The 17,161-nt window shown below is 38.4% G+C and overlaps 1 protein-coding gene across 4 annotated transcripts in view; it reads right to left on the reverse strand.

Annotated features, from left to right (window-relative positions):
- MACROD2 (mono-ADP ribosylhydrolase 2) overlaps nt 1-17,161 on the reverse strand; it is a 1,347,099-nt gene that overhangs the window by 988,382 nt on the left and 341,556 nt on the right. For all 4 annotated transcript variants that reach the window (XM_038394327.2, XM_043512065.1, XM_043512066.1 and 1 more), the window contains exon 4: nt 14,826-14,855. In XM_038394327.2, the coding sequence (XP_038250255.1) occupies nt 14,826-14,855 (30 nt within the window). The remainder of the gene's footprint in view (nt 1-14,825; nt 14,856-17,161) is intronic.

Here is a 17,161-nt window from a genome sequence, read left to right on the forward strand (position 1 = left end):
CCCCTGCAGTACCCTAAAGTGGAGATGGATGAATCACAGAATGGAGCTGCTCTGGGGATAAATCAGGGCCGTTTGGTGAAAGACTGCTGTGTGTAGGAGCCAACCTCATGCAGAGGTTGAAAGGTGTCTAATGAATGACAAAGGAGACTACAGGAAGAGAATGGGTGACCTCATGGTTAAGGCAGTTGAATGCTGCCCTTGAGAATTGGATTCTATCCCTGCATCTGACAAAAAGTTCCTATGTGACACCAGGCAAGTTCCTTAAACCAAACTTTGCAGGCTGTTACTAATTGTGTGTTCCTCATTTTTTGGGTGCCTGACATGAGACCCTGGGGTCTGATCACAGGAACTGTGCTGTGAAAATAGTAAGTGCTATGTAGTGCTCATTACTCTGAAAAGTCAGATCCTAGATTCTCAAATTAAGCACCCAAAATTAGTGGAAAATTTTGACCTTCAGCTGTGTGCTTCAGTTCTTCATCTGTGGATAAAACCATACTCCCTCACTTCACAGGCATTTTGTGAAGACAAATTAATTAATCTTTGCAAAGCACTCAGTTACTATCATGATTACACCCCTGAGGAAATTAATATTTCTGTTTTCAGAGCAGGGTTTCCCCTTGGGCCACACACTGAACAGTAAGGATAAAACAAAATACTGAATAGCTGCTCATTAAATAAGCAGTGCCCATCTTGCGAATGAGGCAGGGGTCCTGCGTGATCATGTAATTAAAGATTATCATAATGCATATGAATAAGGGGACCAAAATAAAAATGAACATTGATTCTGGTATTTCCTAAATTTTTGTAGTGTTTTTCACTTTGCAATCTTAATAATGGTCTTTTCACTTAGTATTTGAGTGTATATTACACACAGATCACTCATTCAAGGATTAATTGATTCATTGTCATTTGTGCTGACACAACATGTTTACTAAGTTATAGCCCAGTCCCGCACAAAGTTGAATTTTTTTATAGCCTTCATGATTGCAGAGAGAAGTTTGAAAATGTGGCCCAAGTGTAACCTAAAGACTCAAAAGCCTGAAGGCAAGCAAAAAGAACCCAAAATGTATTTTTTAAAAAAAGCTCTCATGATTTTTTGGGGACTTACTCGTGGTTTTTGAATGTTTGGGGTTGGCGATACTGGACATGGCTATGTCCTACCGCTCTTGCGGAGCTCCTAGAGTTAGGTGCTGAGTATATTTTTCACCTCATTGGGTATTTTTAAAAAATTGAAGGTTATCAGATGATTAAAAATCATACTAAAATTCAATGCAACTCTGCCATAAGTTTCAGGGGTCACAGCCATAGAATTTAAGTATAATCTGCTCCATAATATATGCAGCTTTGGCCTTCGGAAAAACACTTCTCTTGTTCATTTTGCAGTTAGGGGGATTATACAGTTTAGCAAAAGTCCTGGGCATAATTTGAGTATAGTTCCTTCTATACCATAGTGACAACCTTAGCAGGGTTGTCAGGTATAGTGAAGTATATCTATTTCTGCCTGCAGGTCAAACATTTAATAAAGCCGTTTCATTGGTACTGCTTGTCTGAATCTGTTTTGGCTCTAGACAATTATGTCTAACAGCAGAAAATTACATTTAGGGAAAAAGATTTGTGAATATTTAATTTATATCTAGACTATGACAAAATTACATTAGCATTGTGGTTTCCAAACAGTGACAAAATTATTTTCCACACTTTATGCAATATTTAAATTACATGATTCAAATTTTATTAGTTATTGCTTTAAGAGTAATATTTTAACTCAAAGCCAGGAAAAAAAATAAAAAGGTCTGCATTTGCCAAAAAGATTTATATTTTCTCATTTAGAGACTAATCCTACTTTTGCTCCCATTGAAATTTATGAGAATTTTGCTATTGATATCAATGAAAATAGGATCAAGACTTTTACTTGAAAAACAGGTCCGGGATGGTTTTTGAAATCAAATGAAACAAGTCTTCAGTGCAGCATTCTGCTCAATCTTATTCCTTTGAAAGGGACATTGTCAAGGTTGTTCGGCATGAAACTGACTAACTGTGACAGTTGTCCCAATTTGTAGATCTTACCTTAAGGATACCAGGCAAGTATTTTATTTCAAGCTAACCTTAGCAGCCTGGTAAATATATAAACACAAACTCCAACAGTTGGCTTAGTACATTTTTCATTATAAACACACAGCACAATGTGCCATTTTCTAACACTCTAATTCACTTTTCATTGTAGGAACCATGTTCTTCAACAAACAGATTAATTTCCCAACATATGTAGTTTAAGACCTTTGCCCTGCCTCTTGTTAAGTGAAAAAATAATTGTTTCCTGCATCTGTCTGTAGACTGGCCTTTATCTTTCCTATATCGAGGAGCACACATACTACCATAGCTTTTAAAAGTGAGATACTCCTGAGACGGGGCAAAGAAACTCAGAGATACGCAGAATCAGCAAAAATCTCATCACACAGGGATTCCAAAATTGTACCCAATCAAGAGTTTTAGAAAATAAACGTATAGAACAAAATCAGAAGTGCCTGCTATATGTTTATAAAGAACAGATTTAAAGGAAAACGTAAATATAATGTAGGTCGATATGCTTAGAGAATGTGGTTAATTTTATTTCTTCATTTGCATAATTCAAGTAAAATATATATTACTGTGTACATCATGCAGTATTTTGGGGGTCGGCATTATATCATGATCTTAAGGACTGATTTATTCATTGTAAGTTTTGTTTTTGGTGTTTTTATCTCAACAACAGACAATGCAAAGAAGGAAAAGTCCTTATGCCTCAGTTTCCTGCTTGGATTTGTCATGATCACCTTTAAATCTTTATTGTGGTGGACGTACATCCCAGCATCATCATTAGCTAATAGTCTGCCTCACTTTTGAAGAAATGGCACAGTACCGTATATTTACTCAGCAGGGTAGCTTCCTGAAATGTAAGTAAAATACGTTCCTGCTCTAAAACACATGGAACTTAAGCAGTATCTTTTTAATTTATTTATTTTTGTAGCAGCTTATGTATTCTGTTTCTATTAGTAGGTAGATATAAATTTAATTCCCTCAAATAAAAAACTGTATTTGTCCATTTCGTGGTCTACTAGTAGCACAAACTCCTGCCAAGCACGGGAACACTGTTATAGTTCCATTTTCAGGCATGAGTTAAGAAAACTGTGGAGTCAGCATGCTCAGCCCCTTATGGATAAACACTAATTATTAGTGACTCCCACTGGCTGAATGAAGTAGCAAGAGTAACAGGCTTTGTAAGCAGTGGAGTACGTTGGCATAGTGTGGACACCATACATTTTAGAACCTATTTGTAACCAAAAAAATAATTTTCAGACTCATCATACATTGGCTAAACTATGAATACTGCCTTAAAGGACCATGTTCTGATCACACCTTTTAAATATGTCTGGTCTAGAAAAAAAGTAATCAGTGTACAATGGAAAGCGCACCCCCCCCCGAACACTGCACTTCAGATGTCATTCATTAATATCAATTCTTGCAAGAAACAAAATTATTTGTGTGGAGTCATTTTGGCAATCACTGAATTATTATTTTCTGAAGGACCTTTGTAACAGTATCCAATCAGACAAAGAAATGAGGAATGACCAAGTCAAAAGTTATAGTTAAATCAATCCAGAAACCTCTATTACTGGGGTATATATGGCTGAATAAGGGAAGCAGCAAAAGGGATAAGTCAACTACCTATGGAAGAGTAATATACACATATAATTTAAGCAAAATTTGGACTCTGAAGGGGCACAGTCTTGTTTTAGGCAACCCTGACAACTCCAGGACAAAAATAGATCTATTAGCATACTTGGATTAAATTAAACAAGCAGTTAAATTAAATTAAAATAAAATAATAGAAGGAATTGAAGGGAATTACCAGATCAGATCTACTGGGCAAGTACAGGTCCAGGTACACAGAGCAATCGATGTTTTCCTTTGTAACATCTAAAATAAACTATACTTATTTATACACCTCCTCTCACTACATATCCAGATATAGTACACAAAGGAAAAAACACACAACAACATTTAAATTAAAGCTGAGCCTGGTGGCCCAGATAATTGGAAACAGCCTCTCTGGCAAGACATGACAAAGAAAAAAAACAACGAAGAACAAGGGGAATAAAACCCCAAACTGACCTACAATAGCTGACCTATATATAAAAGCCTAGTTTACAATGGAACTCTGGGAGATCTACTCTTGAAATGAGTTATATAAAAGGAGTTGAAGTACAGAGAAGTTCATATACCTCTGGCCTGATCCAAACCTTGGAATGGAGAACAAGGACCATCAAGCCAAACTCAGCAGTCTTAGAGGATCATATTCTGATCTAGACTATTAGATTATCAATAAAACAATGATTACTTACCTGAGTAATAACAAGTATTCTTCAACAAGCGTTGCACACATATATACTTCACTTCAGTTGTTTGTGCAGCTAGTGCACTTGAGTCAGAGATTTTTAGCTAGCAATATCCATTCAGTGGGCATAAGGGGCAGGGCTGACCTGATATCAATAGCCTCTAAACTAGTTGGGAAGGAGGGTGGATCATGCAGCATATATGTGCACAGCAGGCTAGAACAATAGTTACTGTACAGGTACATTTTTCTCCTTTCAATGACTGTGCACATATATATTCCATGTCAGATGATTGCCAAGTGGTACTTGTTTAGGTGGTAGGAATTCAGGAATTTTGTCTACTTGACAAAGACTGATTTCCCAAAGTCAGCATCAGCTTTAGCAATTGCTGTGATGGCATAATGTCTTGTCAAAGTATGAATCAAAGAACACCATGTAAACTGCTTTGAAGATGTGCATGATGGAGATTTACTTAAAAATGCTGCAGAGGAAGCCTGAGCTCAGACGCAATGAGCTAAAATACTTTCTGGAACTATTACATTTGTAAGATCATAGCACGCCCTGATGCAGAAAGATATCCAGTTCCAAATTCTCTGCACAAAAACTGCCTGTTTTCTCATCATTGATGCATACAATATCAAGAGTCTCAGAGAAGATCTCATTTGTTCTGTCCTATCAATTAAAATGATAGAATCCTGTGAGTGGAATCTCTCTTTGGCTTTATGGTTATGAGAATTTGGAAAAAATATTGGTAAATGAATCATTATGTTCGGGTGGAAGTCCAATACCACCTTCATCAAGAATATCAAGTGAGGTGGCCTGACTCCTTTAATTACAGTAGGCATACCAAGATACGGTGAACGGACATTTCAGGTAGAAAGAGATGATGTCTTGTGGCACAGATGGAAAAGCTCTTCCTGTTTCCAAGGTAAGTTTTTCTGGTGGAAACCTTTCTGTTGCTCATGAGGAAGTTTTCAACCTCTTTCCACTGGGTTCAGCCATTCAGCATTCACACTGTGAGATGGAGCCTGGAAGGGTTCAGGTGCAGCTCTTGGCTGCTATTCAATGAAAAAAGGTCCTGAACCAGGGGCAATGTCAATGGAGGCCGGATCAAGAGCCCCTGTAGGTCCGAAAACCAGTACTGTCTTGGCCATGCCAGAGCTATAATCCTCGTGTATTCCTGCTTCAGCTTCTTGATGCCTATGAGTAGCAATGGGATCAGAGGGAATGCATAGAGGAGCTCTCTTTCCCAAGGAAGCAGGAACACATCTGTGACTGAGCCTGTACTCATCCCTGCCATGGAACAGAAATGATATTTTCTGTTTTCCCTTATTGAAAAACAGGTCACCACTGGGGTCTCTCTATTTGTAAGAGATTGTCTTCACCTTGTCATATTTTAAAGGAGCATTTGTAATCCTGTGTGAAGTCCCTGCAGAGGTGGCTGCAAGTGCATACTACCCTGATAGGCGATTGGCTCTGTGGGTTACATTTTTTGAACCAAAATTTCCACAATTGCACCAATTCCTGATATGAAGGGCTGAATCTCACCCTGCCTCTTGAGGCAAAACATGGTGGTTGTACTGTCTGTCATTACATCTATTGGTCACTCCCTTGATGGAGGTCAGAAAAGTTCTGTTGGTGTTTGGATCCCATTCAGGTGAGCACCTCATCCTCCAGTGCACACGTCAGTTACTCATGTCCTCTGCTGGCAGAGGGGGTGAGTAAGGAACTTCTTGTAAATACTGTCTGGATTCACTTCACCAGTCTAAAAATGATAGAACCCAAACAAGTATGTGAATGAGCATATCCAGAGGATGTCTTTTTGGCTGATAGAAAGACATCAACCAGCTCTGTATGCATCTCAGGTGAAGTCTGGCATGCTGAGTCGCATACATGCAGGATGCTGCATACCCCAGCCACCACAGACAAGATCTCACTGTAGTCCTGCGGTTGGTTTTAGACATGTTCACAAGTTCAGAATGGACTGGAACCTTTCTTGGTGTGATATGCTGTTGCAGTCATAGGACAAAGTGGCTCCATAGTGTCCAGAACCCATCAATCTATACTTATGGAGTTCCAGACATTGGGTTTCTAAAGAGGTGGGTACAGGAGGAGCTAAATTGGGAAGATCCTGATAAACTGTTACTCTGCTCTCAACAATGCAGTGAAAATGGCTGTACTAAACTCATCCCTCGAGTCCTATAGAAGTGCCTCCAAAAATTTTGTCATGGAATCCCAATTAATCATGCCACATTTGGAGAAAAGTACCTGATAGTTCACAATTTGCAACTCAAACCTGGAGGTGAAATAAGCCTTCCCGCCAAATATGTCACGTCTTTTGGGCTCTTTATCCTTCAGGGTGACCTTGACTTGCCCCTGCCAAGATGTTTCATTTGCCACAGCCACAAACAGGAAACCTGGTTCTGGGTGGCTGAAAAAAACGTTAGAAACCTTGTGAGGGCACCTGGTACCAATGGTCAGCCCTTTTCAAGGTCAGTGCCAGGGAAATGGTTTTCTGCCACAGCAGTTTAGCAGGATCAAGCAGAGTTTTGTGTAGGCAATGGCATCCTTCCTGGCACCACCAACTGAAGAATATCTAGATCGTTTTGGTGGTTCTCCTGAACACCTCTCTGCTTCAAAGTCCAGTGCCAAGATGACCAAAAAGTCCTAAAAAGGCTTTATCTGGGATGAGGGAGTAAAACTGGGGCACAATTGCCTCATCAGATGAAGACTATGAGATATGAGTATGAATCTGATGCCCTTGGTCTTGAATGTTCTCATCTGATGGGTCCAGGTAGAAAACATGTTCAGGTCGTGGAGTCAGCAATCTCGGCCTGGGGTGAGAGGCTTTCACCAACCTTGTCACTCACAATATGGCCAAGGCAGGAAATTGGGGAATGGGACCCTAGCTGGGGAGCCCCAGGCAGAAAACACCCTTGTCCTACACCTATAAGACTGATGATCCAAACCAATGGAGAAATGCCTTCCTGCAATCAGAGAATGTAAATATCTCAGTCTCTGCGATCTGACCAAGATGGTTCTTTGAAGCTCTGAGTCTCAGAAGAACAGGCATATTCTTCAGTCAGAGATGGTGTGGTATTGGGCAGTCTAGAAAGTCCTATACAGTATTCTGAGAGTTGAAGACACTGGGTCCAATACCAATGTGAACATTGAGGAAGTCCTGAAGTTCGCACTGTTGAACATCTGGAAACCACAGGCTGTTTCAGGAGAGGTAAGTCCAGCACTTGGAGACAAAGCAGATCCTTAGCTACCAAAGAAGCCTGAAGGCACCAAGCTATCTGGCATGGATAATGCACACTGACATTGACAGCTCTGGCAAGAAGATCTTCAGTGCTGGGGCCACTGGCACCACAGTGACATATACTGCTCTTGAGTACCAACATCAAGAGTTGTTTAGGTGGTACCACAGAATGGTGTTCTTGAGGTCTCTCTCTAACCTCAGTACCAGAGGTCTTATGAGAGTCCTTTATCAGCTGAAACTCTATGGTAAAAGTTACTATGAGAGGTGAAGGAGGCATTTTCAACTCAGTCTTTCCCTCCTGAAACCTACAAGACAATCAACTTGGAAGAAGATCCAGGGGAATGAAAGCAATGCCTCTTCTCCCTGTTTATTTTCACAGGTTTTTGACCATTGAGAGAGACCAAAGAGGCAGAAGAAACAGACAGAGCATTTCTGGATAATGAATATTCAGCCCACTCAGCTATGGACTTGCCTAGATCTGAGCCACCTGCATGACTTTCGCCCTGAGACACTCCCTGAGGCCTATCTCAGAAGATTTCTGCATCCTGGTAGTAAAAGACTGACAGACAGAACATCATTTCAACAAATCAAGCAACACACACACACACACACACACACACACACACACACACACACACACACACCACTGAAGGCATAGCAGCCTGACAGGAAGGACAATGCTGGGGATTCCTACATTTTAAAGTGCCCTCAAGAAAGAAAAGAAACTCCCTACTCATGAAACAACAAAGAAAACATAAAAAATATCGCTGTCTATTTACACTACGCTAACTAACTAATACTATAAATTATTTACATACACTGTTTAGCAGGCAAAAGTCTCTGAATTCAAGGTGACTCGGGGACTTCCAACTCCTAGCCATAGGCAGTGAGAAGGAATTAAGAGTGGATCAGGGCAGCTCCATCTGTTACACTCTAGGTCTGAGACATGAGGACCTGCAAGACACATGTACAATGGGTACTGCTAGCTAAAAGTCTCTAACTTGAGTGCACTGGGCTCAGGTACACCTGAAGAGGGGTGTTTATGTGTGGGTATGTACACACACAATCACTCAAAGGAGAACTAGTATTACTTCTGTATAGAAAGTAAAAATATAGAAAACTTCATTGGCTGATGTATTTCCATAGTATTGAAACCTCTAGATGCAGTACTAATCAAATCCATCCTACTCAAAGAGAGGCAGGGGACTAGAATGACAATGGGAGAATGAGGTTCACACAATTTTCTTTACTTAAAAAATGATTGCAACAGCTATCTTCTAACAGAGCATATTAAGGGGTTAATGAGCAACTAAGGCTAATAGTCCTTTTGCCTCAGGTTATCAGTTCTTCTCAATGACCACTGTTCTCCAAGAAAGTTGTGTGTCTTCATAGTTATCTAAATACCTAAGGGAAGACATTAGACAAAGCAGGTCAGGTATATCTTTTATTAGACCAACTTCTGTTGGTAAGAGAGAAGCTTTTGAGCTTACACAGAGCTCTTCTTCAGATATTAGCTCTCTCTCTAATATCCTGGACCAATATGGCTACAACACCACCACATACAATAAGAAATGATGTGACAGCGTACAAACAAACAGCTTTTGAGGCTAGCTGAATGCCAAAATGAGGCAGATAAATTTGTTTAAAGACCTCACTGGTTGTAAGAATAGTAGAATCTCAGAGTTATGAACACCTCGGGAATGGAAGTTGTTCGTAACTCAAAACAAAATGTTATGGTTGTTCTTTCAAAAGTTCACAACAGAACATTGTTTCAAAACTGTATTTAGTCTTCACTATGCAGAAGAAAGATGCTGCTTTTCCTTTATTTTTTTAGTAGTTTATATTTAACACAGTACTGCACTGTATTTGTTTTTTTTTGGGGGGGGGGTCTCTTCTGCTGCTGGATTGCATACCTCTGGTTCTACATGAGGTGTGTGATTGACTGGCCAGTTCATAACTCTGGTGTTCGTAACTCTGAGATTCTACTGTATACCCCAATGTCACTAATATTATTTGACATGATGAAGGAAGAGGTAAATGAACTCTACCAAAAAACCCAATCCATTGTTTATTTCCTTGAATCAGAAAGGCTTGACAGTGCTACACGGGTACTCTCAAACTTTCCACTGACAACCTATTGGGATCATGACTAAACCAAATAATTTAGAAGGGCTGGGTCTTTAATATGAATACTTGTTCAAAGGAGCAGTCTGTGTGGAAAATGAATGATGTCATGGACTGAAAGTATGAAAAGGTCCTTCAGGGCCTGTCTTCACTTAAAACACTACAGCTGCACCACTGGAATACTTAAGTGTATACACTACCCATAGATTTTTCACATCCCTGAGCAATGTAGTTATGCTTTCCTAATTTTCTAGTGTATACCAGGCCTCAGTGTCCTATATGAAGTAGTAATGTTCAATGTTTGTGGGCAGTGATTGGCATAAATCCCCCCTTTGTCTCTTAAAAGAGAGTATTTGAAGTTTACAATACGTGAGTACATCAGATCTAGCTCTTGGCAAAACACAACACTTCATTTCACTCTACTAGTAAAAACAATAGCTAACGTGAGATTTCTTTTTCACTTCCTGTTTATATAGTTAAAAAATGCACTTAGAAGTTAAATATATGGTTTATGATTACATACTATATTCCTTTAAATTGTAGGCTAAAGACTGGAGAGGCAGGCCTAGACTACACTTAAACATTTTGCTGGCATAGACGTCATTCAAGGGTGTGACTTACCCCCCGCTACCCCTGACTGATATAACTATGTTGGCAAAAGCTCTAGTGTTGACACGGTTATACCAGCAAAAAAGTGTTTTGCCGATATAGCTTCGTTTGGGGAACTGATTTAAGATAAACCAGTAAAATAACTATTTTGCTGAAATAAGCTGTGTCTTTACATGGGGGTGGGGTGATGCTTAAATTCCTAAGAGGACATATTAAACTAAACTCCCCTCCCCACCTCACTACATTTACATATAAAATACTTTATAAATAATATTAGTGACATTGGGGTATACTTACAATCAATGTCACCTTTGATGAACAAATTTAACACCTACAGAAAAAAGCTAGTTTGTTACTAATTAGTTCATAAGCTTGAATTGAAAATATCTTGTATAAACAGAAAGGACAACCCAAAGATTAGCATGCAATGTGTGGTTCATTAAGTCCAGCAAATCAAGAAAGAATATACCTTCAGAGAAACAACTGAGAAGCGGAAAGGCAAAGGAGAAAAGATTGACTGTTAAGCAGAGAAAAAAAAATGGTTCCAGGATCCTGCAGACTTGACTCTTGAGAACAAGGTGTGCACTAATGGGCCCATGCTTATCACACAACTTTAGGTCTAATTTTTCAGAAGAAGTAATTTTGGGCATCTCCATTTTTGAGTGTCCAACCTAAGGAGACATCTTAAGATGCCTGATTTTCAGAGAACATTGAGTCCCCTCACCACCTCTGAAAATCAGGCAATTTTAAAGGAGTTACAATTTCGGCATTAAAAAAAAATGAAGACATCAGAAATCATTAGCCTCTTTGGAAAATATTGACCTTGGAGCATAAGTTGTTCAGGGTAAGGCCTGTGCCTTCTTTTGCATTTATCCACTGTGATACTGTGGGCGACACTAGAAACAAATAATAATACATAAATAATTGTTCTGCACGAGTTAATGGAAGCAGTTGGGTGGTAAACCTGGTGAAAAAGTTTAACCTGAAATAAAGTGAAAAGTGAAATAAAATGTGTCAATCAGGCTGTCTCTTAGTGAAAACTGAATTTAATTTTAAAAGAAAGACAAAATTACTTATAAGATTCTTAATGAACTCCAGGGAACTTCATAAGAGTTATCTGACAAGCAGAAAGAAGTCTTAAAAAGAATCTTCAGTTAAATACAGAAGTCTACATTGAAATAATATTGTACATTTCGTGATTTTTTTTTTTAAAATAGTTATCTGAATAACTGTTGTCTGGCATCTTTCATATCTCTTCATTCAGTCATAAAAACATACACAGGAGATTTAAAATTGGAATCTAAAGACAATCATCAGTTTGGCTCTAAAAAGCCCAATTATACTTAGATAATCTGGTCAGATGACTGATTTAAAATTTGGTTGTCTCTTATAGCACAGAAGTAGCTGGCAGTGATGCAAAGCCACCAGCACTTGAACCAAAGGACAAGCTTGCAAACATGTTTATCAAAAACTTGATCCATTAACTCTTCAAAAGAATTATTTAAAAAGTTTTTTCTAATAGATCATTAGAAAACTTAGGAAGATGAGACCAGGGTTCTTCACACAATCTAATTACAATTAGTTCAATGCTGGAAAGATTTTAGAAAAGAAATCTAGATTTTAGAACAGGTAACATTTTCAGAGACCCAAGGCATTTCATGGTGGTGTAAAAATGTCACGTGGAAGATGAAGTACTTGGAACTGAATTTCACTGCAAGCAGAGCTACAAAAAGGACTTTTCCATTATTGCAGCTTTGCTAGGAGAAACTTGGAGAGCCTAAGCCCACAGTGTACAGTGAAGCTGAGCTGGAATAAACAGAACCTTACTGAGAGGAGAACCACCTGTACCCAGGAAAACAGCAGCAAGCTGAGATTTTTTTACTTTTATTATTTTTTATTTTTTTTTGCTACCCTGATAGTTCAGGTACATGACCACTGTCATGCACTGGAATTCTGAGGATAAATTTTTCCCATTTTAGCCTTCTGAGCAGTAATGCAGCTAACTTTGTTGCCTACAGCACAAGGGTGTTTATAGGAAACCATCTTTCCATTGGAGACCATATTCCCTGTGTTCAGCAGGGATCCACATTTACTCCCCACCCTGATAGACTCTTGTGCAAGGCAGTATGTATTCTGGTTGGATAAAGCGAAGTCTGGAGCCAGGATGCTGCTTGTTTGTTTGCTGTGAGACCTAGTAAACTGAACAATGCTAGTGACTCCTGTACCATTTGGGTGGCCCAGTCCGGAGACTGGCCAAATAAACTAGTCAGCTAGAGAAGGAATCTCACAAACCCATTTGAGAGAGTGTCACTGCGTGACCAACATGACCTTTACCAGCATTCTCAGGTCAGATTCCAGGCTGAATGGAGAAGAGCTTATAAGAAAGACCATATGTTCAGCACAAGCCCTAGGTACTTTTAGAGAGAGTAAGTGATGGGGATCTGTAGCTGGGTGTCCTTATGTCCACAAATACCAGGAAAACTCCTTGATTTATGATGGTTCTGAAGGGTTCCATTTTGAAGTTTTACTAACCAATTTCCTCACTTCCTTTCAAGTTTATTTTAGATTACAGAGCAGTGCCTGCCTTTTGGGAGCAAGTGTCTTTCACCTTCTGGGTTAAGAAACAAAAATGGCATCAAGATGTGGTAGCAAAGGTCACCTTTCTGAGTATGGCTTTGAGTCAAGCAGGAACTGAATCTGAAAAAGCAGCAATGGTTGCTCTGAAAAGCGAGAAGAATTCCAGTTAGGGACTGGTCATCATCCTGTCTGTCAGACTGAGCCAAGAGGACAAGCTACATTCTGTGGTGCCACAGTAATAGGATACCAACTTCTGAAGTGCAGTCCAGCTGAATAAATATTGATGAAAGTCAATAACTAAAACTTTTCTACAATAACCATTTCTCTAGAAACCTGACTGAAATTTGAGTATTTGCACTGACTTTTATGAAATGGGAATAAATACTTAGGAGATAATATAGTAATCTCACCTTTTGTCCATCAATCACTATTGAGGGATTACTTTGGGCAGAGCATGAGGTGCTATGGTAATACAAATAATAAAATCAAATTTGGTGCATCACAAACTGCCTCAAAGAAACAGAAACAGATTAACTTAACTGGAAAATTATTAGACAACACTTCATTGTAGGTTTACAGTTTGATCTGTATTTGAACTAAAAATATGTTCATGTTTCTAACTCCCTCTCAATGTACTTTTGAAGCACTTTCTCACATGAGAATCCACTCTTCATGGATCAGGAATGACGGTTGCTTACACTGTTCAGGTTGTGAAAACAAATCACTCTGAGTCTGAAAAGTAACAGCAATCTTTTTACTGAATCCTTCCCTTTCCAATTGCATATGTAGGCTGTGATCATCAGGTCCTTTTAACTCTAGCCAGGAAAGATTAATAGCTATCCGTACAGCTACTATATTGTGAAATTTCTAGCTTGGAGCCTCTCCCCCTACCCCTCCTGCAGAAAACAGAGTGAGCAAGAGAAATGCTGAAATTTAACCCTGTGTGATTTTTTTCAACTGTTAACTCTTGTAAGCTCTTAGGGCTACAGTAATACATGAAAAGCAAAATGATGTCATGTATTAAAAGGGAAAAAAATATTGTGTTTTATTGTGATATTAGAAGCCACTCTGTCATGCACTACACAAGCTTTTGCCTCACTAACTCACAATTTTAAGAGTTCACTCCAAAGTAAAATAACAAAAAGAAAAGATTAGAAATAAAGTATTATTCTACTGCACTATTCTCACAGATATGGGGTGAACAGCTGAGATAAAAATGTCTGAACATAATTTTATTTACTAAGTAATTACAATTGCTACAGTTTCTTGAATGTTTTATCTGATATTTATCCATGGGCCACAGACGTTCCTTGAAATACATCCCAAGTGTAGCAGTTCAACTTCAGGTTTCAGAGTAGCAGCCGTGTTAGTCTGTATTTGCAAAAAGAAAAGGAGTACTTGTGGCACCTTAGAGACTAACAAATTTATTAGAGCATAAGCTTTCGTGAGCTACAGCTCACTTCATCCGATGAAGTGAGCTGTAGCTCACGAAAGCTTATGCTCTAATAAATTTGTTAGTCTCTAAGGTGCCACAAGTACTCCTTTTCTTTTAGTTCAACTTCAGATACCCCAGCTTTAGTTTTTGAATGGCTCTAAGGTGTAGCTTAAACAGAGCACAGCACAGCAGCCTATGTTTGAGGTAACAATGGTGACAGTTACGAGGTCCATATCTGAAAGGAATGGTCACAACCTCCTGGCTGTATGTAAAGGATAAAAAGCTCATCTGGTTTTCTTTCCACTGAGGTAGTTTTACATTTGGAACTTAATGCACATAAACAAGATGATCTGTGTTGACTGTGGTTATCAGCATTACTGAATATTATTTTTGTTCAGAGCATACATCGTGTTTTTGAGAAGGAGAATGTTAAACAAAGACTTACCCCCTCCGCCTCCAAGAAGACTGGAATTAGCTAGGAAAAGCAAAAGGAGAATAATTAGCACTAAATTTAAATATGAAATGGTACAGAAGGTGAAAAAGTATTTATTTATAAAGGTACAAATTTATATTTATAGTGTAAAATTGTTGAAACTGATTATTTATATTATAGAATGTACATTCTATTAAAACAAAAACAATTCAAGTTATTGTTTTTCATTCAAACCATTCCATTTTTATCTGTTTGTCAAAACAGTATTGGTTCACATTTTAAAAAAATATATATTTACCTTAATTATTCTCAAAATCTTTATTTGTAAAATATCATGCAACACTTCTGGGCCTGTAGATTAATTTAATTAAAAACAATGTATGAAAATTGTAATACTTTTAAACTGCATAAACTTCTGAAACTGTATAATTGTCCATGCAATATTCCTTTGTGACAACCAAATAAAGGCGCAAAACCCTTTGTCAGTTTAGAGATCAGCAAATGGGCTTTGGTGCCCTCTGTGATTAGTTCTCCTGGGTCTCTATGACATGGGGCCTTTGTGGATGAAAATTAGTAAAGAGCAAATTATCCTCTAATCAGACATCTGTAAAAACCACAGTGAATGAAATGCTAGTCCCATTACAACCCATGGGAGTTTTCACATCGATTTCAATGGGGTCAGGATTTCACCCAGTATATTTACATGCTGCTCTACTGTATCTATTCATCTGTCTGTCCAAGTCATAAAGGGTAAATTATGCACAGCAGTAATTTGCAGAATAAGGCTATTCAAGACAGCAGTTCAAATTCAGCTGGTGTGGCTGCAGCAACTCATTGTCCCTCCACAATTTGGGCATAAGAATGGGGAAATGGTAAGCCTATAAGCTTGTAGGAAGTACTCATCCTACAATTGTATGGGAAATGCAAGTTCCCTTAGCACAAACATTTGGATGAAAAGCTGGAAATAAAGGTTCAAACTTTACTTAATTAGTTAAGCAACAGGAAGAGGCACAAGCACTTCTCTCCAACCTTCATACCTTACTGATGATCAAAGGAGGAGTGAGATTGTAAAACATTCCTTCCTCCAGAACCTAAGGGCTTATCTACACAGGAATATTCAGGAAAATTAATCTGAATTAATTTTTATGTGAATTTAAAGGGGATTAGTTAAACTGCATTAACATCATACAGAGAAACTCTGATTCAGAATTGAAGTGGCCTTAATTTGGCTTAGTTTAATTCACTTCCAAAGTGAAGCTTTGGAAGTGAATTAAGATAAACTGAATTAAGGCCACTTTGGGGATTTATCTACATGGCCTTGCAGTGCAGATTACAGGGGTGTGAGCTGCTGCAGCACGCACTGAAGTGGTGCGCTGTAACTGCCCCATACAGACCCTGCTAGTGCAAACTAAAAGATACCTTATTTGTGTTAATATAGTCCCATTTTAACATGAACTAGGTACCTTTTAATTTACACTTGCGGGGTCTACATGGGACAGTTACAGCGCAACACATTAGTGTGTGCTATAGTTCGTATCCCTCTGATCCACATTGTGGGACCATGTAAACAAGCCCTAATTCTGAATTAGTGTCTCCACCCAGGGATTTATTGCAGTTTAGTTAATCTATTTTATATTCACACCTTCAGTTAATTTGGATTAATTTTCCTGAATGTCCCTATATGTCCCTATAGGCTATGGGGAAATATATAATATATGTTGTATTCCATGCATCTCTTTCTAGTATCTGAGCTTTGCTATTTGAAAGGAACTATTCCTATAGGAATAGTCCCCATGACTACGGGACTAGTAGGAATAATTTATGATCACCAAAATGATTAATTGTGACACAGCACAAATCCATATGGTAGGTTTTGTTGATGGTTTATTTTAACAATCTAAATAATTCATATTGTACACTGTCTATTTAGTTTGCTTTTTCATTACTTCTTTTCTTTTTTGGGGTACATCCTCTTTCATACCATCAGCTCTCTCTGACACTACAGAAGCAGTGCCACAATTGCCAAGCTACGTTTTCCATAAACTAGTGTATTTAGTAACTAACACAAATTCCTCTTTTTTAAAAAAAGGAAAAATGTCCTGTTACTGTTATTTACTGTTATTGTACCACAGCAAGAATCCTTTAGACTTGTGGGTATCACTTGAAAAATACTAGCAGGTAACAGAACTGTAACCCTATACAAGTTTCTTTGCAAAGATAAAATGATATATATTGCAAAGATTAGCAGGAGGCTTTGATCCATATATATTTTACCACCTCCTATGTTCACTGAATTTCAATACAATACCGAAGAAAAGCATGACAAAGAATTCCACGAAATGCAAACA

Source organism: Dermochelys coriacea, chromosome 3 (assembly GCF_009764565.3).
Source record: "Dermochelys coriacea isolate rDerCor1 chromosome 3, rDerCor1.pri.v4, whole genome shotgun sequence".
Classification (NCBI taxonomy): Eukaryota; Metazoa; Chordata; order Testudines; family Dermochelyidae; genus Dermochelys; species Dermochelys coriacea.